Source organism: Diabrotica virgifera, chromosome 3, assembly GCF_917563875.1.
Source record: "Diabrotica virgifera virgifera chromosome 3, PGI_DIABVI_V3a".
Taxonomy (NCBI): domain Eukaryota; kingdom Metazoa; phylum Arthropoda; class Insecta; order Coleoptera; family Chrysomelidae; genus Diabrotica; species Diabrotica virgifera.
Genome location: NC_065445.1, coordinates 39,274,271 through 39,300,985, shown reverse-complemented (window position 1 = coordinate 39,300,985; position 26,715 = coordinate 39,274,271). Strand labels below are relative to the sequence as shown.

The following is a 26,715-nucleotide window of genomic DNA, read 5'->3' as shown; positions in this document are numbered from 1 at the left end:
ACCGGAGGGACCGCAGATGTTCGAACACAATTAGCGTCTCTTTGCAAAGACAATGACGTCGACTTTGCAAAGTAACAAGACACTTACTCAATACACACACTACACATGACACTAGGTACCTAACTGCAAAAATTCACCGTACCTACCATGTCAATGGCCATTAGTTGTCAAGGCATTAGGTAAATAAAAAAAAATTTAAGAAATAAAAAAAATATCAGTTTAGTGTGTTAATTAGGTGTAAAACAAAATAAAATAAAATAAAATCCTTGCACTTGTAAAACTGTGCTTATTTTTAGACTTTTGGAGAGTGTCGAGACATTTTTCGCGACGATGACATACCCAATTTTCTGATACCGATAGCAATGAAGGATATTAAGAAACCACGTCAGATACAGAATGATGTCAAAAATGCTATAATTTCAAAGTACGAATATAATAATCCTAAGAATAAACAAAATCCCGAATGCGAACAGCCACAAAAGCTTGATGTATGTTTCGAGAGACTCAGTGCATCTCCCTTTGGGAAATAAATATGCCATAAAAAACTACTTATTGTCGTTTTTATTTTTTTACGTTTCCCTATTTGCGTATACTGAAAGACTTTAATGCAAAAAATGTAGATAGTTTAGAAAACACACACTTAAGATATTTTTCTTCTAGCTATTGCAGTGAATCTATATGGTAAACAATTAGCAACAAAAATAAATAATTAGGGTATATGTTTTTATGCATTAATTAAGTAGTGTGACTAATTAGCCAGTTAATTACCCTTTACCATTTAAATTATTTTAGGTAAACAAAATAACTTACTGTGTTTCACAAATATGGGGGTATCCACAGGGTTAGTTGTAATCCTTGCAGCGCTCGTAGTTAGCGTTTGTTCTGACCAAGACAACAGTAAGTCTTTTTTAATATTTAATTCATATTTGCCAAGGCGTATCCCAAATTCGTTAAATTTAAAAATTGAATTAGGTTTTTAAATTAGTTGACCAGGTTCTGTGAAAAAATCAGTAATTTTTCGTAAAAATTTTATACAGATATTAAATATCAAATTTTGAATATTCTAAAAGGAATAAATCCCTCTAATTGGCTGTATACCATAATAAAAATTACTTAAGAAATAAAAAATTTTCATCTGCATATGGTACCTATATACTTTTATTAAAAAAATTACTAAAAACCATCCAAATTGGAATCAAAGTAGATCACAAAGTACATCACACAAACGTTTTCGGACTTATCAGTCCATCGTCAGGTTAAACTCCAGGTCCAAAGCAGTTGAAACTGGCTACAGTGTTAGGTCGCACGACCTTTTAATTATGATATTTGAGCCATCTAGGCTAAATTAAAAGCGACACTAAGACACCTTTCTAATATAAAAAAAATTTAAAGCACTCATGGGAGTGCCGACAAGAGTGAAAATTTCTTATAGCATATAAATTACAAGCTCAATGCTTTTCCACATTCAAAAAGAAGTGCTATACCTATATTATATAAGCGTTGCGTACGTTCTATGCTATTTTTGTATACATACACATAATATATATTATGTACGTACGAAATTTATTTCGGCAAAGTGATGACGGTTGCAAACTCAATACTTTTTTTATATCTAAAAAGTGGACAACGTCCCTACAGAAGTTTTCACTTTAAAAATGTATTTCTTCAAACAATGACGGCCGCTAATTTAATACTTCTTCCCCACCTAAAAAGTGCACAACGTCCCTAAGAAGTTTTCATCTGAAAAATTTATTTCGCCGAAGCGGTGACGGTCGCTAATACAACACTTATTCCCCATCTAAAATGTGTGTAACGTCCCTAAAAAAGTTTTCGCTTCAAAAATTTATTTCGTCGAAGCAATGACGGTCGCGATGACGGTCGATAATTCAATACTTTTTCTCCATTTAAAAAGGGCACAACGTACCTAAAGAAGATTTCACTTCAAAAATGTATTTCGTCGAAGCAATAACGGTCGCCAATTTAATACGGTCACTAATTCAACACTTTTCTCCGTCTAAAAAGTGTATAAAGTCCCTAAAAACGGTTTCGCTTCAAAAATTTATTTCGTCGAAGCAATGACGGTCCTTAATTTAATATTTTTTCCCATCCAAAAAATTGCAAAACGTCCCTCAAGAAGTTTTCACTTCAAATATTTTATACTACTTACCCATCTAAAAACTGCACAACGTCCCTAAAGAACTTTTCACTTCAAAAATGTATTTCGCTGAAGTGATGACGGTCGCTAATTCAATACTTTTTCCCCATCTAAAAAGTGCACAACGTCCTTAAAGAAGTGTTCACTTCAAAAATGTATTTCGTCGAAGCAATGACGGTCGCGATGACGGTCGCTAATTTAATACTTTTTCCCCATCTAAAAAGACCAAAACGTCCCTAAAGAAGTTTTCACTTTACAACATTATTTCTTCGCAGCAATGACGGTCGCGATGACGGTCGGTAATTCAATATTTTTGCCTATCTAAAAAGTGCACAACGTCCCTAAAAAAGTTTTCACTTCAAAACTTTATTTCGCCAAGGCGATGACGGTCGCTAATTCAATACTTTTTCCTCATCTAAAAAGTGGACAACGTCCCTAAAGAGGTTTTCACTTCAATAATATTAGTATTATTATACGTACATTATAATAATACCCGTACACAATTTATTTCGCGACGGCAGAGACGGCAGGAAGAGATGACGGTTGCGATGACGGTCGTGAAATCAATCTTTTTTCCGCATCCCAAAATAGATTTTACATTTATTTTAAATTTAAATACTTTTATACAATTTATGTATACATACTCATAATATAGATACGTACACAATTTATTTCGCCGAAGAGATGACGGTCACGATGACGGTCGCGAAATAAATCATTTTTCCCCATCCTAAAATAGGTTTTACATTTATTTTAAATTTAAATACTTCTATACAATTTATATATATACATACACATACTATACCTATATATGTACAAAATTTATTTCGCCGACGCGATGATGGTCGCGATGATAGTCGCGAAATCAATCCTTTTTCCCCATCCTAAAATAGGTTTTACATTTATTTTAAATTTAAATGCCTCTACACAATTTATATATACATACACATAATACATATATAGCATAAGCGATGACGGTCGCGATGACGACCGCGATGACGGTCGCGATGAGGGTCGCAATGACGGTCGCCAATTCAATGCTTTTTCCCCTGTCCAAAAATCGCACAACGTCCCTAAAGATGAAGGTCGCGATGACGGTCGCGAATTCAATGCTTTTCCCCTATCCAAAAATCGCACAACGTCCCTAAAGAAGTTTTCACTTCAAAAAGTTTAGTCTTTAAACATTGACTTAGTGTCGTCTTTAATTTATCCTGGATGGCTCAAATATCATAATTAAAAGGTCATGCTACCTAACACTGTAGCTAGTTTCAACTGCTTTGGATCTGGAATTTAACCTGATGATGGACTGATAAGCTCGAAAACTTTTGTGTGATGTACTTTGTGATGTACTTTGATTCCAACTTTGATCTTTTTTAGAAAATTTTTTTAATAAAATAATATACCATCTACAGAGGAAGATTTTTTTACTGCTTAAGTAATTCTAAAGGGTGTGTGGGGTGTAGCCGATGAAAAAAAAAAGAATGTGTGTGTACTTTGTACGCACGTAAGAAGTTATAATTCGATTATAAGATAATCTAACTTCATATTATGATTTCAACGAAATCAATATACCTATCTACTTTAAACAGTTTTTTTGTATTGTATTTAAATATTAAACTAATTTTAGAAAGAACAAAAAAAAACTCAAAAATAATAAAAAAAAAGGATATGACTTTGTCAGGATTCGAACAGGGTACCTCTCGATCCCTAGGCGAATGCTCTACCGATCAGCTACCGCCGCTTTTGTATTCAGTCGATCCTTTCTCGAAAATTATTACAATCACAGTGACAGATACATTAATTGAAAATAAACATTTTCAATAATACTTATTAGGAGGAAGACAAATCCACAGACATAAAAATTATAATAAATATATTTACTAAACACACTAATAATATATTCTTTTCACGCACACCTTATTTGCGCTACATAACTTAAAAGAAATAGCGACTAATACCATACTGTCGGTGTGCGCATGCGCCAGGGAATGTAAAAATTCACCCTCGTGCCTAAAGAAGTATAACTTCAAAAAATGTACAGCTGATTTTGCTTTGATTTTTTAAACAATCTTAAAAAGTGAAAAAAAATATTTTTTTCCTATAAAACGTTTTTTATATCAGAGAAAAACAGTTTAAATAGAAGTTGTAGATCATAATATAAAAAGTTCTTTAATTTTGAATTAAGAAAATTGTTCAACAGTTGGGATTACTCCTTCAAATGTGGTTTGCTGTGTTTGGCAAAACAAGAGCTCTGTCCCACATACGTGCAACATTTTTAATAAGGTTGTGCATGTTGTGTGCGCTTACATCACTTATTCTTCTTCTTCTCCTTCTTCTTCTTCTGGTTCTTATCCATTTCGGTTGTTGGAAATCATGTTGGCAATCATAACCTTGCTTACTGCGGCTCGAAACAGTTCCGTTGAGGTTTTCTTAAACCATGTTCTCAAATTCCGTAGCCATGGTATTTTTTCTTCTACCGGGTCATCGCTTACCTTTGATTTTACCTTGCAATATGGACTGCAGGAAGGAGTAACGGTGCTGATTTCTCATAATGTGTCCCAGATAGTGCAATTTTATGCGAGTGATTGTAAACACAATCTCCGGTTCTTTCTCCATTCTTCCTAGGACTTCCTTGTTTCTGATCCTTGCTGTCCATGATATTCTCAGCATTCTTCTATAAAGCCACATCTCAAATACTTCAAGTTTTTTAACAGTGGTGTCTGTAAGCGTCCATGCCTCCGCTCCGTACAACAATACAGAGAAAACATAACATGTCAGATGTGTCATTTTTGTATCTAGAGATATTTTGTGGCTTTTGAAGGTGGCACTCATTTCTTACATCACTCTCTTACATGACGCTTCATACTCAGGCTTACGTTATGAAACAATTAACTGAACAAAAATTTTCGCCCAATTGCGATCGGAAAAACGATGATGCTCGAAATGTTTTGGGTATATAAGATGAAACATTTGGCGGTTTATACAGAGTAGAGATGGACTAGATTAGAATCTAGTTTGTCGTGAATTCGGGTTTGGCCGGTAACATATAAATATTCGATTATTGAATGGCATAAAATTGTTTATTGCAAATTTTCCCCATTTTGAAATAAAAATAGGTGTTTGAAAATATATTTAATTACGATTCAGAGACCACTACTAGGTCTGAATTCCGCGTATAAAAAAAAAGTTGATTAATAGCAAGCTGAAAATTTGTTAATATCTTAAGGGTGCTAGTCGGATAAACTTTGATATATGGGAACACTGGAACAGGGGCAGTTTTAATTGTGGAACAGGTTAAAAATTTGGAACGGTCAGACCACGAAAACGGCACATTTATTTTGTCCGAGAGAACAGACTTAAACTCTCCGAACAGAGATTAAACTCTCATGCAAAAATTAGGCTGCTATTTATCACCTGTCATAATTCCTGTCATTTGACATATTCTACATGTTCCACTCATTAAAACGCCCATTTGGTGATAAATAGCAGTCTGATTTTTGCATGAGAGTTTAATCTCTGTTCGGAGAGTCTAAGTCTGTTCTGTCGGACAAAATAAATGTGCCGTTTTCGTGGTCTGACCGTTCCAAATTTTTAACCTGTTCCACAATTAAAACTGCCCCTGTTCCAGTATTCCCATATATCAAACTTTATCCGACTAGACACCCTTAAGCTATTAACAAATTTTCAGCTTGCTATTAATTAACTTTTATTTCATACGTGGGATCCAGACCTATACCATTAGTCTAGGCGCCAAATAGAGGCCACCGTGTCCTTTTCAATTCTGATGGACAAACTCAACGGTTTCTTATGGATTTTTGGCTGCTGATTACGAATTTCGAGGGTGGAAATCGATCAGAGTGGTCAAAAAATTGGTATAAACAATTCAATTGTTTATAAGGCTCTGACTCCTAAACTAAAAGAGATAAAAAATAATGTTTCAAATAAAATTTGTTCGCTAATAAAAAACGAAGAAAAAACGTTTATTAAACTTAAATCCAATAATTAGAACTCAAGATATTGTAAAATTAGTGCACAATGCAAATTTCAAATTGCAAAATAAGTATTTTTCGAAGCTTTATCGATCGTAACTCGGCTTCTACGTATGGAAATAAGTCTTAGATGATCTTATTTTAAAGTATAATGAATATACTTCGAAAAAAATTTTGTTAAAAAATTTTGTTAAAATACTTTGTCTTTATTTGTTTTACAGATCTATCCGTTTGAAATTAAAATTTTCTTAAAAAAATTGTACATTAATTTTTTTATAAGGATTTCAAGCAAATTTGAGCTACAAACGTTTATACTTTAATTAACAATAACGATAGAAATACTCAAAAGGAACATTTTGAGGTTTTTAAAAGTTCGTAAGTTTATTTTTGGTCAAGATATTGATATTTTAATAGCGCGCTCTGAGGCGCGAGATTGGCTCACCGCGTAAAGGTCACGCGCTAACTCCTCGATGCAAATTATAATTTCTATAATATATACGTAATCTTCATTTTTCAAGTTTGAAGATCCTAATAAGAGTTTATCATATAATTCTTATAATTAAATGATCATACTATACTTCGTATCACCTTTCATTCTATTTATTTTGTCTTCTATTTTTTGTACTAAATGAAAAGAAAAACACTAAAAATTAATATTTCAGAAATATAACTAAAAAGTAATTTGAAATTATTTATTAATAGTATTTTTAAAAACATTATTTTTCATGCATCTTCATCGAGATATACAGAGAATGTCAGCATTTTTACATCTGCATAAGTTCTTAGAGCAATTTTTACAGTTACATGGTAGTACTAAGTCTGTTCTTGTAGGCAATAAAACTAAAACTTTCCGGGGCTACAGAGTCTAATTATCTATAAACTATATGATATCCATATAAAGTGGATCTAGTTCTTTTGCAACATCATCAAGGCACGTCAATTGTGTGTGCCGCCACAACATAAATGCTCGTTACATGCAATGATGATGCTGTAAAAGAACTCGATCCATTTTTATATGGATATCACATATTGGCTCATTTGCATGCGTAGAAGCTGAGTTACGATCGATAAAGCGTCGAAAAATACTTACATACTTGACTGTGAGCCGATTTTGCGCCTCATAGCGCGCCATTAAAGCATCGATATCTTGACCAAAAATAAACTTACGAACATTTTAAAAAGCTCACAATGTTCCTTTTGAGTTCTTCTATCATTATTGTTAATTAAAGTATAAATGTTTACAGCTCAAATTTACTTGAAACCCCTAAAAACAAATTAATGTACAATTTTTTAAAGAAAATTATAAATTCAAATGGGTATAACTGTAAAATAAATGAAGACAAAGTTTTTTAACAAACTTTGTTTGGAAGCCTATTAACGAAGCTTTAAAATAAGATCTTCTAAGGCTCATTTGCATGGGTAGAAGCTAAGTTACGATCGACAAAGTTTCGAAAAATAATTATTTTGCAATATGCAATTGCATTGTGCACTAATTTTACAATATCTTGAGTTCTAACTATTGGATTTAAGTTTAGTAAACGTTTTTTCTTCGTTTTTTATTAACGAACCAATTGTATTTGAAATATTATTTTTTATCCCTTTTAGTTTATGAGCCAGAGCCTTATAAGCAATTTATAAACAATTAAATTGTTTATAACAAATTTTTTGACCACTCGGATCGAAATTCACCCTCGAAATTCGTAATTAGCAGCCAAAAATCCATAAGAAACCGTTGAGTTTGTCCATCAGAATTGAAAAGGACACGGTGACCCCTCTGGCGCCTAGACTACATCTGTTTATCTATATTTCAACCTCTTGGTACCTTCAGAACCCCCTGTAGTGTGCTCTGGATCGGAATAAAATATTTCTGCCGTGTATGTCAATCCGGATAGCTACTGACCTACAAGAACTACAAACCATGCTTTCAGAACTACACACAGAATCTTCTAAAATAGGACTGAAAATGAATTCAAACAAAACAAAAGTCATGCACTCCGAAGAAACGATGACAATAATAAACAACAGAGTTACAGAAAAAGTTGAAGAATCTATACAGTGTGAGGCAGATAAAAGCGGACTGGGACGTTTCGCCGTCGCCGTTTCGCCGTCGCCATTTCGCCGTCGGCCGTTTCGCCGTCGAGCCAGTTCGCCGTCGGCCGTTTCGCCGTCGCCATCCCGGCATTGGTTAAGTTTACAAGCACGTGATAACATACTAACTTTTTTTATACTAAATGTCAGTGTAAATAAAATGCTGATGTTGGTAGTTAAACCAAGTTATATTTTCGTATTCAACTATACATTGTTTTCGTCTGAAAAATAAAATATATATATCTAGTATTAAAAATATGACTATTATCAGATTTCCGGAAATAAACAATATTGAGAAAAGGGATTTCAATTTCAATTTTTACTGTATCAAAAATAAAAAACTTCATTATGCAAAAGTGTTCGAAATATAATCGTTCGAAAACCATTCAAAATTTATATACAAGTTATGGCGACGGCGAAATGGCTCGACGGCGAAACGGCGACGGCGAAATGGCTCGACGGCGAAACGGCGACGGCGAAATGGCGACGGCGAAACGGCGACGGCGAAATGTCCTAGACCCGATAAAAGTCCTATTAGAAATATCTCGAGAACTAAAGGAAACAGAATCATGAAAATTGGAATGAAGGGGTTTTGAAGAGTGATCTCTTTAATGAAAATATTTTCATCGATTTGCTACTTCCGGTTATACCGGAAGTGGCTTATAACTTCGTTTTTTTAAATGGAACATCCTGTATATTTTTACATTTTTGGATTCTCCTGGATGTCTTCTTTCTTAAAATATGAGGTTTTGTAATGTTATACAGGGTAGTTTAAAAGATAATGACGTTTTTTTTCTTAATTTCCTAGCAATATTCACACCCTGTAGAATTGTAGTAGTTTGACATCAAAAACTCTATTTATGTTCAAATGATTTTTAATATAGTCTACTATTGTTAAAAATTGTTAGTATAGCTAAATGTTGAATTGTACTATACAGGGTTGGTCGAAACTCGGAAAGAGTATTTTCTGAGTTTTCTTAAATGGAACACCCTATATTTTATTATTGTAATGAAATGATATTTTATGCTACTTTTTTATTTCTTAAGCATTCCCTATACCTAACTGCTTTAATTTGTGAGTTATTGGTGATTCAAGCCAAACATTAATTTCAACAAAAAATACGTGAAATTTTATTAGGTTGGCCGTGAAAATATTCAATCACAAATAATTTTTAGGAAATAAATACATATTAATCTAGACTGATCTTTAAAATTGCCAATAATAGTTGAGCTATCAAAATACCTATGTAGTTAACATATTTGGCGCGATTAACAATTAAGCACAAACTAAAGCATTTAGGTACAGGGAATGCTTAAGAAATAAAAAAGTATCACAAAATGTCTTTTCACTGCAATACTAAAATACAGGGTGTTCCATTTAAGAAAATTCAGAAAATCCTCATTCCGAGTTTCGACCAACCCTGTATACTAAAATTTAATATTTAGCTATACTAATAATTTTTAATAATAGTAGACTATATTAAAAATTATTTTAACATAAATAGAGTTTTTGATATCCAACTACTACAATTCTACAGGATGTAAAAGTTGCTACGAAATTAATAAAAAAACGTATTTAGCTTTTAAAATACTCCGTATAACATTACAAAACTGCATATTTTAAGAAAGTAGACATCGAGTAGAATCTAAAAATGTAAAAATATACAGGGTGTCCCATTTAAAAAAACGAAGTTTTAAGTAACTTCCGGTATAACCGGAAGTGACAAATTGTTGAAAATATTTTCATTAAATAAATCACCCTTCAAAACCCCCTTATTCCAATTTTCATGATTCTATTGCCTTTAGTTCTCTAAATATTTCTAATAGGCCAGTTATCTGCCTCACCCTATATACTTAGGAAAAAAATAATACCAAATAGGGAAATTCAAACGGAAGAAAAAAAAATAAGAAGAAAGTTAGCATGGGCAGCATTCGGCAAACTGAACTATATACTCAGAAATCAGCAAATTCAACTACATCTTAGATCTAAAATTTTTGATGCATACATTATTCCGATATTAACATATGGGGCACAAATATGGACAATCACAAAAAAGAATATGAACATACTCAGAGTCACTCAACACGCGATGGAAAGAGCAATGTTTGGCATATCACTTAAGGACAGGAAAACAAACACATGGATAAGACAGAAAACCAAAGTCACCGACATGTAGCTAGGAGCGATCTAAACAAATGGCACAGAACAATTCTAAGCTGGAGACCATACGAACACAAAAGACCCAGAGGCAGACCTCCTATGAGATGGACAGATGATCTGAAACGAACTGCCGGGAAAAATTGGCTACAAGTAGCGTACAACATATACTACATATACTACTCTGGTAATGACAATGACCCAAATCACTGGATCGGGGTAGCGATATTAGTTGATAAAACCACCCAGAAATTTGTAACTGGCTTCTTACCCATCTCGGATAGAGTTATGATGGTAACACTCAAAACAGCCCAGTCTAGAGTCAATATAATTCAAGTATATGCTCCCACAGCAGATAAATCGGATGAAGAGCTCGAACAGTTTTATAACGAATTACAACAAGCTTTAGAAGTAACCAAGTCTAGAGACGTTACAATAGTAATGGGAGATCTAAATGCAAAAATCGGTAGAGGAAGTCAAGGTGATTTTATTGGAAACTTTGAACTGGGCACTCGTAACGAGAGAGGAGAAAGATTGGCTCAATTCTGCCAAGAGACCGATTTTATTGTCACGAATACTTATTATGATCTGCCGACCAGGAGACTCTATACATGGAAATCACCAGCAGACAACCAACATAACGTCATCAGAAACCAAATTGACTACCTTCTCATCTGCAAACGATACCGAAATTCCATAAAATCAGTAAAATCATACCCTGGAGCTGATGTGAGATCAGATCACAACCCAGTTGTAGGAAGGTTTAGAATTAATCTAAAGAAGCCTGTGGTTAAAACTAAAGTAGAGACGATACAAGTATCTCGTTTGAGAGATCCATCAACAAAAGAGCAAGTCACACTAAAAATTAAAGAAGAGCTCACCAAAATAGAAATTATTCCTACTGAAGATGCGAACAGGAAATGGCACATGTTAAAAGATGCTCTTATCCGCACATGTGAGACAACACTTACACCTAAACTAATTAAGAATAAAAATTAATGGATGACCGAGGAGATTCTAGATCTCATGGAAGCAAGGCGATCTTATAAAACCTAAGACAAAAACATGTATAATATTATACACACAGAAATAAGGAGAAGGATCAGAGAGGCAAAGGAAAGATGGTATAGTGACAGATGCGCAGAGATTGAACAGTTGGTAGAGAAACATGATAACTTAAACCTTCATAAGAAAATTAGTGAAATAACAGGCACTAATATTAAGAAAAAATCAAACATGCTGCTGGATAAAAACCGAAAAATAATTATAGACGTTGGTGAAAGGCTTAAAAGATGGCAGGAATATATTCAAGAGCTATTTAAAGACGAACGGACTGAAATAATACTAGAGCAGGAAAAGTTCGACAACGGCCCAGACATAACAGAAGATGAGGTACTAGAGGCGATAAAGCGAACAAAGAACAACAAGGCAACAGGTCCTGATCAAATACCTGTAGACATAATACGGTTAATAGAGGACCAGCAAATTGGAATATTGGTCGACTTATTTAATACAATATACAGTACAGGAATCATTCCCAGAGATTGGCTGCTGTCAACGTTCATAACACTGCCAAAAAAACCAAATGCAAAAGAATGCCAAGACCACCGGATAATAAGTTTAATGAGTCATACACTCAAAATATTTTTAAAAATTATACACCGGAGAATACATAATAAACTTGAGCAGGACATAAGCGACACGCAATTTGGATTTAGAAATGCAATGGGAACGAGGGAAGCCCTGTTCGCTGTAAATGTACTTGTGCAAAGGTGCATGGATGTTAATCAGCCAGTATATATGTGTTTCTTGGATTACAACAAAGCCTTCGATAAGGTCAGACATAACCGCCTTATCGAATTACTTGAAAAGAAAAACTTAGATATGAGGGACATCAGGATCATTAGTGCTATCTATTATAATCAGATCGCTGTGGTAAAAGAGAACAACGCCTTTTCAAATGAAATAGGTATTGAGAGGGGCGTCAGACAGGGCTGTGTCCTGTCTCCTACTTTGTTCAATTTGTATTCAGAGGAAATAATCCAGGAAGCACTAGAAGACCTAACCACGGGAATAAAAGTAAATGGTCGACCAATCAATAATATACGGTTTGCCGACGACACTATTTTATTAGCCGAATGTCTTGAGGATTTACAACAAATGGTTGACAGAGTGGTAGAAGTCAGCCAAGAAAACGGACTGTCCCTAAACACAAAAAAAGACACAATTTATGGTAATCACAAAAGTACAACAGCGCCAAGAAAGCATAACAATACATGGAGAACAAATTAAAAAGGTTGAAAAATATAAATATTTGGGTACAATAATTAATGAAACTAATGAGTACACAGAAGAGATTAAAGCAAGAATAGGAGAGGCAAGAAATGCTTTCAACAAACTAAAAAAAGTACTCTGTAGCAGGGACATTACAATTTCTTTAAAGATAAGACTTCTGAGATGCTACGTGTTCTCCGTATTATTCTATGGGTTGGATGCTTGGACATTAAAGAAGGATGTTTCGGACAGATTAGAAGCCTTCGAGTTATGGGCCTACAGAAGAATATTAAGAATAAGTTGGGTGGATAGAGTCACGAATATCGAGGTGTTGAGAAGAATGGGAAAAGATAAAGAGGTTTTAAATACAATTAAAGTCAGAAAACTGCAATATCTGGGACATGTTATGAGGGGCGAGCGTTATAACTTGTTACAATTGATAATGCAAGGAAGAATACAGGGTAGAAGGAGTCGCGGAAGAAGACGCATCTCCTGGTTAAACAATTTGAGAGCTTGGTTTAATTGCACTTCTGCTGATCTCTTTAGAGCAGCGGTATCGAAAGTGCGAATTGCCGTGATGGTTGCCAACCTTCTTAGAGGAGATGGCACATGAAGAAGAAGAAGAAGCGTACAACAAAAAACAATGGAAAGGAAGACTTAAAGAGGAAGACTTAGAGAGAAAATATGTTAAAGAAATTATCATATTATTTTTTATAGGTATAACATTTATTGCAGCACACAAAACACATATCTTTAGCTATTTTTAATAACTGGAAAATAGTAAAAATAAATATTTAATAAAGTCCTACAAATCCCGTTTTATCCAACCACGATTGGATAAAACGGGATAGGTTTATAATATTTAATTTTTAATACAATTTGCAATGGCTTGCAAATTGTAGAAGCCTCGGAGGTGTAATCAGAGAAGGTCCCATTGTTTTTAATCTGGTGGGATGTAGAGTAATATTTTTGGTGTTATTTTATGTGCTATTAGATTGAAAACTTAGTCTTTTGCTAGCAGTTGCCGCTAGGGCATCCCTGCCATTTCGTTCGTTGCAATGCGTGACTGCACTCCGGGGTTTGTCCTGGTTGTGTCAGAGAGAGCAGCATATGTGCCTCCTGATGAGGGACTAATAAGTTTGGAAACCGGTAGAGGTGCTTGCTGCACTCTCTGATTGAACTAGAATATAATGCGGCTGTAGTTTCGTGTTGCAACGAAATTGAAAATGGTTATTCATTTTTTTTTTAATTTTTGTATAAAATTATCTAAAACTTAATTTATGTCTAAATTAAGTAGACATTAAACTGCATAGTAAAATTTACTCTTGAAAGAATAATATCTTCAGTAGTCAGAAACTTAAAAATAGGCGTTTTTATGTTCTATGGCAAAATGGGAAATAATACCTTTTATTTAGGACTAAGTATGTATATCAGAACAGAAGTCACATAAAAATATGTTGTTCTTCTCTGCGGTATGAGAAAACGCTTCATATATCTATTTAGAAAATTAATAGGCCAACAAATAAATAGGTAAATAAAACGGGACATAAGAAACTGTATCCCATTTTATCCAACTTATAAGTGTCCCGTTTTGTCAAACTCAGACATTTTTCAAAACAAAAATGGCTGCTCCTAAATGTGAAAGTAAAATTAGGTAGACTACACATGAGAATATTCATTGATTGATAGCACTACTAGTTGGGTCTCTAGGCTAGGTATCCCGTTTTATCCGACTATCCCGTTTTATCCAACTCTCCCCTAATTACCTTTAAGCAGCTAACACAGAGTGAACAACTTAACCTCCGAATAAAAATGTTTAAAATAATTTATTTGGATCGAACGAGTTAAGCGACGGAAATTGGTCGTGCCTACTATGACGACAACAGGTAAATAAAATTTGAAAATGTGAGAAACATTTTAAGTAGTTTGAAATTAAATTTAAACAAAACTTACACATGTTAGATTAGTGGTTACATTAATTGTAACACTCAATACGTGAGTAAAAACGAAGGTACATAAAAGCAGTTAAGATTTAATTATGATTCATAGACCACTACCATCCGTTTATATACTGTTATATTCCTATTTGATAGGAGAATTAAAATTTATAATTATAAGCAAAATTCAAATTAATATAAAAGATCTTCAATTTTCTCAGCCACGGGCATGTAAATTTAGAACAACCTGTATACAACAAATTATTATATTTAGTTTTTAAGAAAGTGATTCGAAGAAGTGTACGAAACTCGGTAACAATGCGCCTAAGATAAACAAGTTGAGTGACGCGGACCATTATAGTGTTTCGCGGAAGATTCGATCATTAGCCTACGCTAAATAAGACTCAGTGAAATAGATAATAGGTCATTAAGTTTTGTAAAAAGTAGAAAGTAAGTTTAAATTGGGAAATGATTATTTTTTTCTTGAAATCCATTAAACATATTTAGAAAGATTAAAATTTATATTGAGGAATACGGCGAATTAAAATTTGTGGTGGAATGTTGATTTTTGAATCTGTAAGGGATATTGAGAAAGTAGGGAATTGAATGAGGATGAGAGATCAGAATGTTTTGAGTGGTCGAGAGGTGAAGTCCAGTGGTAGACGGTAGTGTACGAAGAGTGAAAAAGCCGGTATAATTCCGTGAGTGTTGAGTACCCATCGGAACGAGAGGTAGGCCGAGTCGAGAGAAAAGAATCTCCTTCAGCAAAGAGTGTCCCGGTAGCTGATTGAAGTGGTTCGAAAAAGGTAGAACACGGCATCACGAGAAAAGCAGGAACGAGAGCGATACGAGGTAGTTTTCAAAGGAGAACATTACTGGAGGCCAGGACGAGTTTTTCATCGCAACCAAGGGTAGGAGGAAACGGGTTTTGTGTGAGGACATTCGCAGTTCACCAGATAAAGGTCAGTCTCATTTGTCAGGACATGAATGTATGGTTTTTTTTGTATTAAATACCACATTAAAAATTGAAGAACATAATCGCTAATATCAGAAGATTTTCATCAAACTTAAATCAATTTGTTGCTAATAAATCCTAATAGTTCATTATTAATAAAAATTTTAAATTGGAAACCAAAAGGAAATAAGATTCCCATTTTTAAATGTTTGTATTAAATAAATATAAGATCTAACAAATATTAAGCAGTAATTGCCATTTATATAAAATAAACAAAATTTCGATTTATAATTGTAATCCATATGTGTGTATTATTTTATTTTTTTCCTATCCCGATTAGGAACTACTGAGAAATACTTAGAAGTCACGAAAGTAAGTAAGTAATTTTATAATTCGCCCTGAGATTGAAAACATATTGATATGTGATCTGGTTGATTAATTAGATTATCATTAATGCATTAATTAAATTAAATTACATATAAGAATATCATCACATATAAATAAATAAGATTACAACAATACATTTCATCCTCTTGGTCTCTTCAGAACAACCTGCAGTGTGCTCTGAATCAGAATCAAATCTTTCTGCCGTGTATGCCAATTATAGTGAAATAATAATTAACAAATAGGCGCACCTAATAAAAGATAGGCGAAACCCAAGAGACTTCCATTTCAAATAAATGAAATAAAAATCTAAAAGGCTTCTTAAGTTGGAAACAAATTTTCACTTAAATCTACATATCGATGGCTAAAAGAACAAATATTGTATGTCCAAAATTGATGTTTTCGATAAAATCAATTTAAAAGTTTGAGTTATCCGTGACAAACCATACATACTTTAAAAGTAACAAAATTACAGTTAAGTTCGTGTTACACCTTTCTTTTATATCTTATTCAGTTCTATTTCTGTTAGGGTTACATGTTAATCACATTTAACAAGCTAAAAGTAACCCCCTGTATGGACATACAATAAATGTGAAGTAAAACATGGACATACAATATATTATTTCCATACTGCAATTTTGTGAAACTATCGCAGACACTATCGTAGTACATACGCAGACTCGTGCAACACATACCATAGGTTGACGACCTCCAATAATATGGACAAAATATTGTATCTATGGACATACAATAAAAGAGTCGTTTGGTTTTAATTTTGTGAACAACATTCTTTGTGACAAATATTGTATTATTTGACATACAACATTTCTTGTGCTCTAAGTTTATGGTACTGTTAATGGACATGTCTTTAATGCTACTTTAGTAACTAGCAAACCGTTCTAAGAGGATATACAATATTTGAGCACAATAAAGATTTCATCTCGACTGGTATAGAACAGGGGCTATCTCATTTTAAACAAAAATGAACATACAATATTTGTCCTCTTAGCCATCGATATACCCTATCCTTATTTTTTATTATTTAAATTTTAAATTGTTTTATCTTTGTTGTCTTCTTGATTTTTAGCCCCCGATCCTTCAAAAGCCAGGCTTGCAGTTTATTGTTCTAAGGCGTTTATTTGGGCAGGAAGTATTAACAAAAGCCAACCAATTATCAAGGAAATTATTAGCACTTATTATAATGTCAATAATAAAAAAGCAATAGCAGGTTATAAAAAGATATTGGATAAACATAAAAACGATATAGGAGATTCCGGCAATAATATGTATCAATGTATGAATGATTTGGCCTTAGCCTATAGATTTGAAGTGCAGGTAAAGAATATTATTCCAGGGAAATAATGTTTTGTCGGGACACTCGCCCAGCCAGGTTGCAAATGGGTTTTTTGGGTATAGGCCTGGATCCCGAGTACCAAAAAGAGTTTATTAATAGCAAGCTGAAAATTTGTAAATAGCTTAAAGGTGTCTAGTCGGACAAACTTTGATGTATGGGAACACTGGAACAGGGGAAATTTTAATTGTGGAACAGGTTACAAGCTTCGAACTTCAAACTACGAACACTTCCGATGTATTTTGTCGAACAGAACTTCCAATTGGTTTGTTACCCTTTCTTTAAACTCTCATGCAAAAAACAGACTGCTATTTACCACCAGTACTTATAATTCCTGTCATTGGACATGTTCTACGTGTCATATTTATTAAAATGGCCAACATATTTATCGGACAAATATTTTTTCACATATTATAAATATAAAGTTTGCTATTGAATAAACTAAAAAACAACCTGCCGGGTTTCACAATCATAAACTTGTCAAGATTACACGTTCCACAATTAAAACTTTCCCCGTACCAGTATTCTCATACATCAAAGTTTGTCGGACTAGATACCGTTAAACTATTAGTCTAGTCGCAACATAGGGTTTACCCGTGGACACTTTTAGTTCGCCGCGATTTGATGGTGGTATTATAGGTTTTTTGAGTCGCTGAACCCAATGGAAGTGGTCTGTAAGCCCAAATGTGGTGCGTTTAATTGTTGTTAACAAATTATTGTAAAATTAGGTGTTTTTCAGGAATTATTAGAAGCCCTGTAAATGAATTGATAGTGTTAAGGTCTTCTTTGGTGCATTTTTGGTCGCCGAATCGAATACGACTAGTCGCGATTACTCAAAATGTGTTCTTATTTTGTTAATAGCAAAATAATTGTTTAGTCGCCGAAAAGCTCGAAATGCGTTTTCTACAGTAAGTTTGTAGTCTTTTTATACACTAAATCGATTGTCACTAGTCGTGATAGCTTAAACCACGTTTCGACTTTGTTATTAATAAATTATTGCAAAAATAACGGTTTATAGTACGTTTACTCACGGTTTTTGCTCTAAATTAAAAAAAAACTACTTGAAATGACATTAAATTTGGCATGCACGTAGCTAACATGTCAAACAAAACAAGTGATATTGTGCTGATGTGTACTTTTGCCCTGGGGGTGAATTTCACCCCGTTTCGCGGGTGAAAGAAGAAACCTTTAAAATAAGTCAGGAATTGAATAAACTGGTTAATTCTAAGCAACGTTTGTTCTATTCAGTTTTTTCACTAAGTCAATACTTTTCGAGTTATTTGCGAGTGAATATGTTCATTTTTCAACAAAAAAACCAAATAACTCGAAAAGTATTGACTTAGCGAAAAAACTGTATAGGACAAAAGTTACTTAGAATTAATCATTTTATTCACTTCTGGGCTTATTTTAAAGGTTTCTTTTTTCACCCTGAAAAGGGGTGACCCCCAGGGTAAAATCAGACATCGGTACAGTATCACTTGTTTTGATTGACATGTCAGCTACGTGTATGCCAAATTTCATGTCAATCCAAGTGATTTTTTAAGATTTAGAGCAAAAACCGTGAGTGAACGTACTATAAACCGTTATTTTTGCAATAATTTATTAATAACAAAGTCGGAATGTGGTTTAAGCTTTCACGACTAGCGGCAATCGATTTAGCGTATAAAAATACTATGAAAAAGACTACAAACTTGCCGTACATAGCGCATTTCGAGGTTTTCAGCGAATAAACTATTATTTTGTTAGACTAAGTTTTTCAACCTAATTAAAATATTTGTAAAATAAAATATTTTTAAAAGATTTTTAATTGAAAAACTTATTAGTCCATTTCCCTGGTGACACATCCAAGGCTTCTACAATATGCAAGCCAAATGGATGCTGCAGTGAAGACAAAAGGGAAGGAATTCTACACTATGCAATTCACAACCCCCGTCTGCAGCTTGGTAAAGTTCCAACGGAAAATGGACCTATTTACTCTATAGGAGTAATACTAATATTAGTATTACTCCTATACCTGTCTTCACTGCAGCATCCATTTGGCTTGCATATTGTAGAAGCCTTGGAGGTGTCACCAGGGAAATGGACTAATAAGTTTTTCAATTAAAAATCTTTTAAAAATATTTTATTTTACAAATATTTTTATTAGGTTGAAAAACTTTCATTTAGCAGATGCCGCTAAGCACCTACTACCTTCACGTCAGTTGCAATGGGGGACTAATATGTCGAAACATTTTTACCAGGATTAGAGAAAGCAGCCTATGCATTCTCTGAAGAGCCTCTAACAAGAGGTGAAATCGTCGATAAGAGTGCTGGCTGCACTCTCCAATCTAAGTAAAAATTAATAGTCGAGGAAATGAAGCATTTTGGCTCGCAATTTTTTCGTCCAGCATGGATTTACTTGAAATTTTCACAGAAGGAATGGAATAGTCCAAGGATCATTTTCTATATCATGCTGCTGTACGCTAAAACCTTGGGGGTAGTTGCCACCCCATCTCGGGGGTGGGAATTTTTTATTACATTTTAATCATGTAAATCGATGTAAAATGTAATTCTAAGAAAAAAATGTTTTTAACATTTTCTTCGTAAAACTAATATTTTTTTAGTTATTCGTGGTTGAAAGTAACAGTTTTTCGACGAAAAAATCGACTTTTTTAGAGCGTTTTTTGAGAATAACTCGAAAAATATGTATTTAATCAAAAAACTGTAGATATCAAAGTTGTATCTTTTAGTGACACAAACGAAACTGTTTTTCTATAATATTTTTACGACCAATACAAACCGAAATACCGCATGTTAAAAGTTAGCTTTTTTCGCCAAATGCATAATTTGAAATAATCAAAGCCAAATAACGGGAAAACTTTGCATTTTTCCAGGAAAACATAGTTAATGTTTTTTCAAGCATACAATAAGGCCTTTCAAAAAAAAAAGTAATAAAAAGTTTCTAGCATAAAAATTGAGCAACTTATGATACAAAAAATCAGTACCTGTTTTTCTCTACGAAAAAACAGTGAAAACAACCCCTTAACTACTCTTGTAATTAAAAATTGGTCTTCGCCTTTCTGTAATTCCTTTTATATTTATATTATCAATACACTTATGAAGTTTGACCTATTCAAAATGCCTAATTTTGGAAAAATTGGAGTTTACAGAAAAATTTTCTTCAAAATATCTCCGAAAATACTGGAGATACGAAAAAAATGATAGCTTACTAAATTGTAGCTTTTTTAATAACTAAATTTTTCTTATGCATAGATTTTCATTACAGTGAACAGTTAGCGAAATATAGCTGTTTAAACATCTATTTACGAGCAAACACCCCCTTATTCGAGCCCTTTAAACCCACCTCAATTAAAAATTAAGGAATCTTACGGAATTTAATTTACGCAGTCTTATATCTCTTCAAAAATCCTACAAAACCATTACTGAAAAAACTTTTTATCGCCAAAAATGAAGGAGCTATGCTTGTAAAACTATTTTTTTTTTCGAAAAATTCGAATAGTCCCCTTATAGAGCATTTTCAATGTATATAATACCACAGAACCGGTTCGTATACTGAATGATGACTAAATAACTATTTGTATGTGTATTTTTACATATTTGTAAATTCGTATTTTTGTGTAAATAAATGTTTTTTTTGTAATTCTTTACTTCTACTTTTTTTCTGTATAGATCTATTAAATTGTCTACTTATAAATATTTCAATGTTATTAAGAGTGGTTTTTAAGGGTTGAAATATTATGATATTATATCCTAAAGCATGAAACAACCATTATTTAACCAGTCAAAACCAAATTCTACCTATATTAAAGTTTACAATATTTTTATATAATTTTTGACAACAAGGGGTAGTTTACACCCCTAAAAATAATCAACGCCCTTGAGCATGATAAAGAATGTGAAGTACAGGGTAAGATGATCCTAACCCCAAATTTTTATGTAAATTAATGCAAGCCGAAATTATTCTTTTAGAATAAGTAAACTTTTTATATATAGCTTCAACAAGGGTGGTTTTAAGGGTTGAAATATTATGATATTATATCTTAAAGCATAAAACAATTATTATGTAACTAATAAGAAGCAAATGTTAACAATATTAAAGTTTAAAATGTTATTTTATAATTTTTTACAATTAGGGGTGGTTTTCACCCTTAAAAAACCAAAAGCGTAAAACGGCTCAATATAGAAAATGAACTAGAGGGTGAAATGAGCCTAATCCCAAATTATTGTATAAATCGATGCTGGACGAAAAAATTGCGAGGTTTTGCCATTTTTCCAGCTTCATTTCCTCGACTATAAGACGGTTTTGGCTTCGCACTGCAACTGAATAAAAATGGTATACATTTTTATTTTTATTATTTTGTTATTAACAAAATAAGAACATATTTTGAGTAATCGCGACTAGTCGCATTCGATTCAGCGACCAAAAATACACCAGAGAAGACCTTAACACTATCAATTTATTTAGAGAGCTTACAGGTTTAAAAAATTAATGTGTTCAAGTCAATATATAGACATGTATTAACCTTTGGTTGCGAGTCATGGTACTAACAGAACGACAAAAGAGTAAAATACAGGCAGTAGAAATGAAATACCTTAGACCAGTTCGAGGAGTTACCAAAAGAGATAGACTACGGAACACTCAAATAAGAGAAGATTTGGAAATCGAGTCAACGTTAGAATTTATAGAGAGAAGGCAACTCAGTTGGTGGGGTCATCTTCAGAGAATGGACCAGACAAAACCGGTGAAAGAAATTTGGCAGGCAAAAACGCAAAGAAGAAAGAAGAAAGGTAGACCACGACAAACCTGGGATAGAACACTAGACAACATATTCGATAAAAGGGGAAAAACTTGGATAGAAGCAAGGACGCTGGCTAGAAATAAGAAGGAATGGGTCAAATTTGTATATAATATAAATGTATAGCAGTAGTTATTAGTTAAATTTAAGATTAAGTTGTTTTTTGTATTGTATTATAATGTAACATAATGTAATGTATTGTCGCCTTACACCACTATGTGGTAAAAAGGTTTTTTTGAAAAATATATACAGCGTGTCTACTTAAGTTGGAAACATATTGGAAACTTTTTTATTATTAATTTTACGAAAAAAAAGTGATTCTTCATAAAAAGTTCTGCATACTCTAAAACCTAAGTTTCAATCCTTAGATATCAAATTTTATCAATATTATACGAGGTATGTCAAAAATATGAATTTCGTTCAAGGGTAAAATACCTTTATTTCTCTGAATATCGAAAATTCTTATTAGGAAAGTTGTTTGGAATTAAAAACTAAGATAAAATATGCAACTACATGCTTCTAATTGAAAAAAAAAATATTTTACAAATTTTTCTCAAATTTATGAATACCCAACAGCGTTTTTATTTATTACAAATATGATACTTACTTAACTCTTTTATTATTCATTTTACGAAAAAAAGTTATTCTTCATAAAAAGCTGTGCATGGTCTAAAAACTAAGATACAACCATGATATATCAACATTTTTTAATTTTATACGAGGTGTGTCAAAAAATATTAATTTCGCTCATGAGTATAGTATGTATGTAGGTACCTTTATATTTCACAATATCTCAAATGGAAGGATGTAATGTTATATTGAACCATTGTTTTTCATTCTAAACAACTTTTTGTAATAACAATTTTCAATATTGTGACAAATAAAGGTACTTTATTCCTGAGTGAAATTTATATTTTTTGACATACCTCGTATAAAATTAATAAAATGTGATATCTGATGATTGCATCTTAGGGCTTAGGACATACAGAGGTTTTTATTAAGAATACCTTTTTTTCGTAAAAGTAATAATACAATAGTTATCTTATGTGTAATGAATAAAAACGAAGTTAAGTACCTATCCATAAATTTGAGAAAAGTTTGGAAAATATATATTTTTTTCAATTAGAAGCATATAAATGCATATTTAATCTTAGTTTTTACATCCAAACAACTTTTCATAATAAGAATTTTCGATATTCAGAGAAATAAATGTACTCTACCCTTGAACGAAATTCATATTTTTTGACATACCTCGTATAATATTAATAAAATTTGATATTTAATGATTGAATCTTAGGTTTTAGAGCATGCAGAACTTTTTATGAAGAATAACTTTTTTTCGTAAAATTAATAATAAAAAAGTTTCCCATATGTTTCCAACTTAAGTAGACACGCTGTATGTGTAAATTTTTGTTCCTTGATATTTTCATAACTTTGGTTTTCGCAGTATTGATCTTCATCCCAATTTTTTTACAACTCTCAGTAACAATAGTAGAGTGCAACAAAGCGTTCGCAAATATTACCTCAGAGGACACGTTAAACAGTATCAGTGATAGGACACAACCCTGTCTGACACGTTGTATTTCGATTGGCCTTGACGGGTTATCATAGGTCTTTATGATTGCTCTCTGATTCCAATAAATAGCTTCTATAATTTTAGAATCTCTGTTGTCGACTCTGATGTCGTTCAATCTCTCTATCAAGGGGTCCTGTGCTGCATCTCGTCGAACGCTTTTTCAAAATCTATAAAACAGACAAAGAAGGTCTGCTTGCTGATATTTGCACCTTTGTTCCAGAGTTTGAAGACAGAATATTGCTTCTCGTGTCCTCGTACCTTGTGGCCTGAAGCTAAATTGTTCTTGACCTGTGACCTCGTCACATCTTCTTTATTATTCTGCTCTGTATGATTCGCAAGAAAAGCTATATAATGTAATTTTTAGTAGACTTATAATGCGGAAGTCCTGGCATAATTTGGTGTTCTTCTTTTTAGGCAGTGGTATGAAGACGGATTCAAGCCATAATTTAGGGATTGCTCATGTACTGTAAATATTATTAAATAGTCCAAGAGGAAGGGTCTAAGTTTTCCTCGTTGATTAACTTCAATAGTTCAGCTGGTATTTCATTTTTCCTAGAGATTTGTTCTGTTTGAGTTGGCTTAGAGCATATTCCAGTTCGGATTTCAGTATTGAAGGAGCTTCGTCGTTTTCTTTATTTAATATAGGAGGTTTTCTGATATAGAAGAGTTCCTTTATACAGGGTGTTTTATTATAGTAACCACTATATATAGTTACTCCATACAGTAACTGGAAAAACCTTAGCACAAAATACGAATATTGAACCTAAAACACTTAAATAAAATGTGAATCCTTACTGAGTTACAGGGTGTTTTATCTAAAAATTAAAAAACTATTTTTGCTCAGAATTTTAAAACAATTTGACGTATTCTTTTCATACTTGGCAGGAAGTATAGGTTCTGTAGAAACTACTAAATTATGTTAAACAAACGTTTCTGTCTATTACCAGAGGCGTACGACGGGGGAAAGTGAATGGTTGACCCTTTCAAAAGTCTACGCTACTGACGGAATTGCTATTTTAGTTCAATTTTTGGATTCTGCAATACTTTGTATGAAAATAATATACTCTTCATTCGTAATGATAAAGTCATTAGTTTTCGAAATCTTTGAAGTTAAAAATGAAACGACACGGTTATTTTGATTAATGTATTGTGTCGCTTCATTTTTAATTTCAAATATCTCGAAAACTAATCATTTTATCGTTACGAACGGACAGTATATTATTTACATAAAAAGTATTGAAAAATCAAAAAAATACACTGAAATAACAATTTCGACAGTGGCGTAGAATTGGGAAGGGTCAACCAGCCCCTATCCTCTGTCGTACGCCTCTGGTAGTAGCTAGAAACGTTTATTTATCTTAATGTACAGTACCTACACTTTCTGCCAAGTATAATAAGGATACGCCAAATAGTTTTAAAGTACTGGGTACCAATAATAATTATATTTTAATCACATGAATCATATAAATTAATCCAAATAACTGTGCCGTTTCATATTTAACTCAAAATATCTCGAAAACTAATGACTTTATCGTTACCAATGAAGAGTATATTATTTACGTAGAAAGTATTGGAAAATCTAAAAATGGTACTAAAATAGTAATTGCTCCAGTGGTGTAGAATTTGAGAACGACCAAACATTTACTATCCCCTGTCGTACGCATCTGGTAGTAGCTAGAAACATTTGTTTATCATAATTTAGTAGGGTGTATAGTAGTCACACTTTCTGCCAAGTATGAAAAGGATAGGCCGAATAGTTTTAAAATGCTGAGAAAAAATAATTTTTAAATTTTGAGATAAAACTCCCTGTAACTCAGTAAGGAACCACATTTTATTTAAGTGTTTTAGGTTAAATCTTCGTATTTTGTGCTAAGGTTTCTCCAGTTACTATATGGATAATTATTAATGAAACACCCTGTATAATTTTCCCACATGTTTATTTTTGTTCTATTGAGTGAATTTTGTCACATACTCTAATTGGCGCGTTCCTCTTTTTCATGAGTTCATTGCAATTTAGTTAGTTATTTATAAAGTAGAGTTTAATTAATATTTCTTTTATTTTTAGGATTTTGGAGAGTGTAGGAAAATCTTTAACCCTGAAGACATAATGAAACTCTTAATTCCAATAGTATTGAAAGATCTAAAGGTAGCGCGTCAAATCAAGAAAGATGTCAAAAATGCTATAACGTCAAAGTATAAATGTGAAGATCCTGAGAATAAACATAAAACCGAATGCCTATTACCACAAAAATATGATGAATGTGCAAAAACAAATTTAGCTTTTTCTGATTATTAATAATAATCTGGTAGTTATCCTAATTAAATAACTCCAATCCAATGTAGATAATTTCTTACTTTAATACTAAAAACTCATTTGTATTCCCTTTTTGGCCTTGTTAGACGGAGAGGCAGCGCTGAAAAATCTATTTGAATTTACTAAAGCTAGATTTTTCACAGTTGATTACTGTGAGTGTGTAGAGAAACATACTGCGGTCGGTCAAGCGAAACGTAGAACAGGGGTTACTGAGAGGGTATCAAAGTTGCTTTCCTACGAAGGTAATTATTTCCATTTACTAAGGCTGAAAATCAGTACACACATTCTAAATTAAATATAAATAAAAGTTATTATAGTCGGTCAGCTGTATGACGGGACAGAGCCGGTCGGTCGGCCCCAATAGTCGATTGAGGAAATGAAGCATTTTGGCTCGCAATTTTTTCGTCCAGCATGGATTTACTTGAAATTTTCACAGAAGGTAGGGAATATCCAAGGATCATTTTATATATCATGCCGCTATAATTCGCTAAAACCTTGGGGGTGGTTACCACCCCATCTCGGGGGTGGGAATTTTTTATTACATTTTAATCATGCAATTCGATGGATAAAGTGATTCTAAGAAAAAAATGTTTTTACATTTTCTTCGTAAAACTAATATTTTTTGAGTTATTCGCGCTTGAAAATAACAGTTTTTCGACGAAAAAATCGACTTTTTTAGAGGGTTTTTTGAGAATACCTCGAAAAATATCCATTTATTAAAAAAACTGTAAATATCAA

At 32.8% G+C, this 26,715-nt stretch overlaps 1 protein-coding gene across 1 annotated transcript; it reads left to right on the top strand.

Annotated features, from left to right (window-relative positions):
* The first annotated feature begins 797 nt into the window (after window positions 1-797).
* LOC126882803 (uncharacterized) lies at window positions 798-26,010 on the top strand. The gene is made up of 3 exons (XM_050647875.1): window positions 798-897; window positions 17,028-17,275; window positions 25,729-26,010. Exons 1-3 carry the CDS (start codon window positions 825-827, stop codon window positions 25,957-25,959), a joined length of 552 nt encoding a protein of 183 aa, XP_050503832.1. The 5' UTR covers window positions 798-824; the 3' UTR covers window positions 25,960-26,010.
* Window positions 26,011-26,715: the final 705 nt, after the last annotated feature.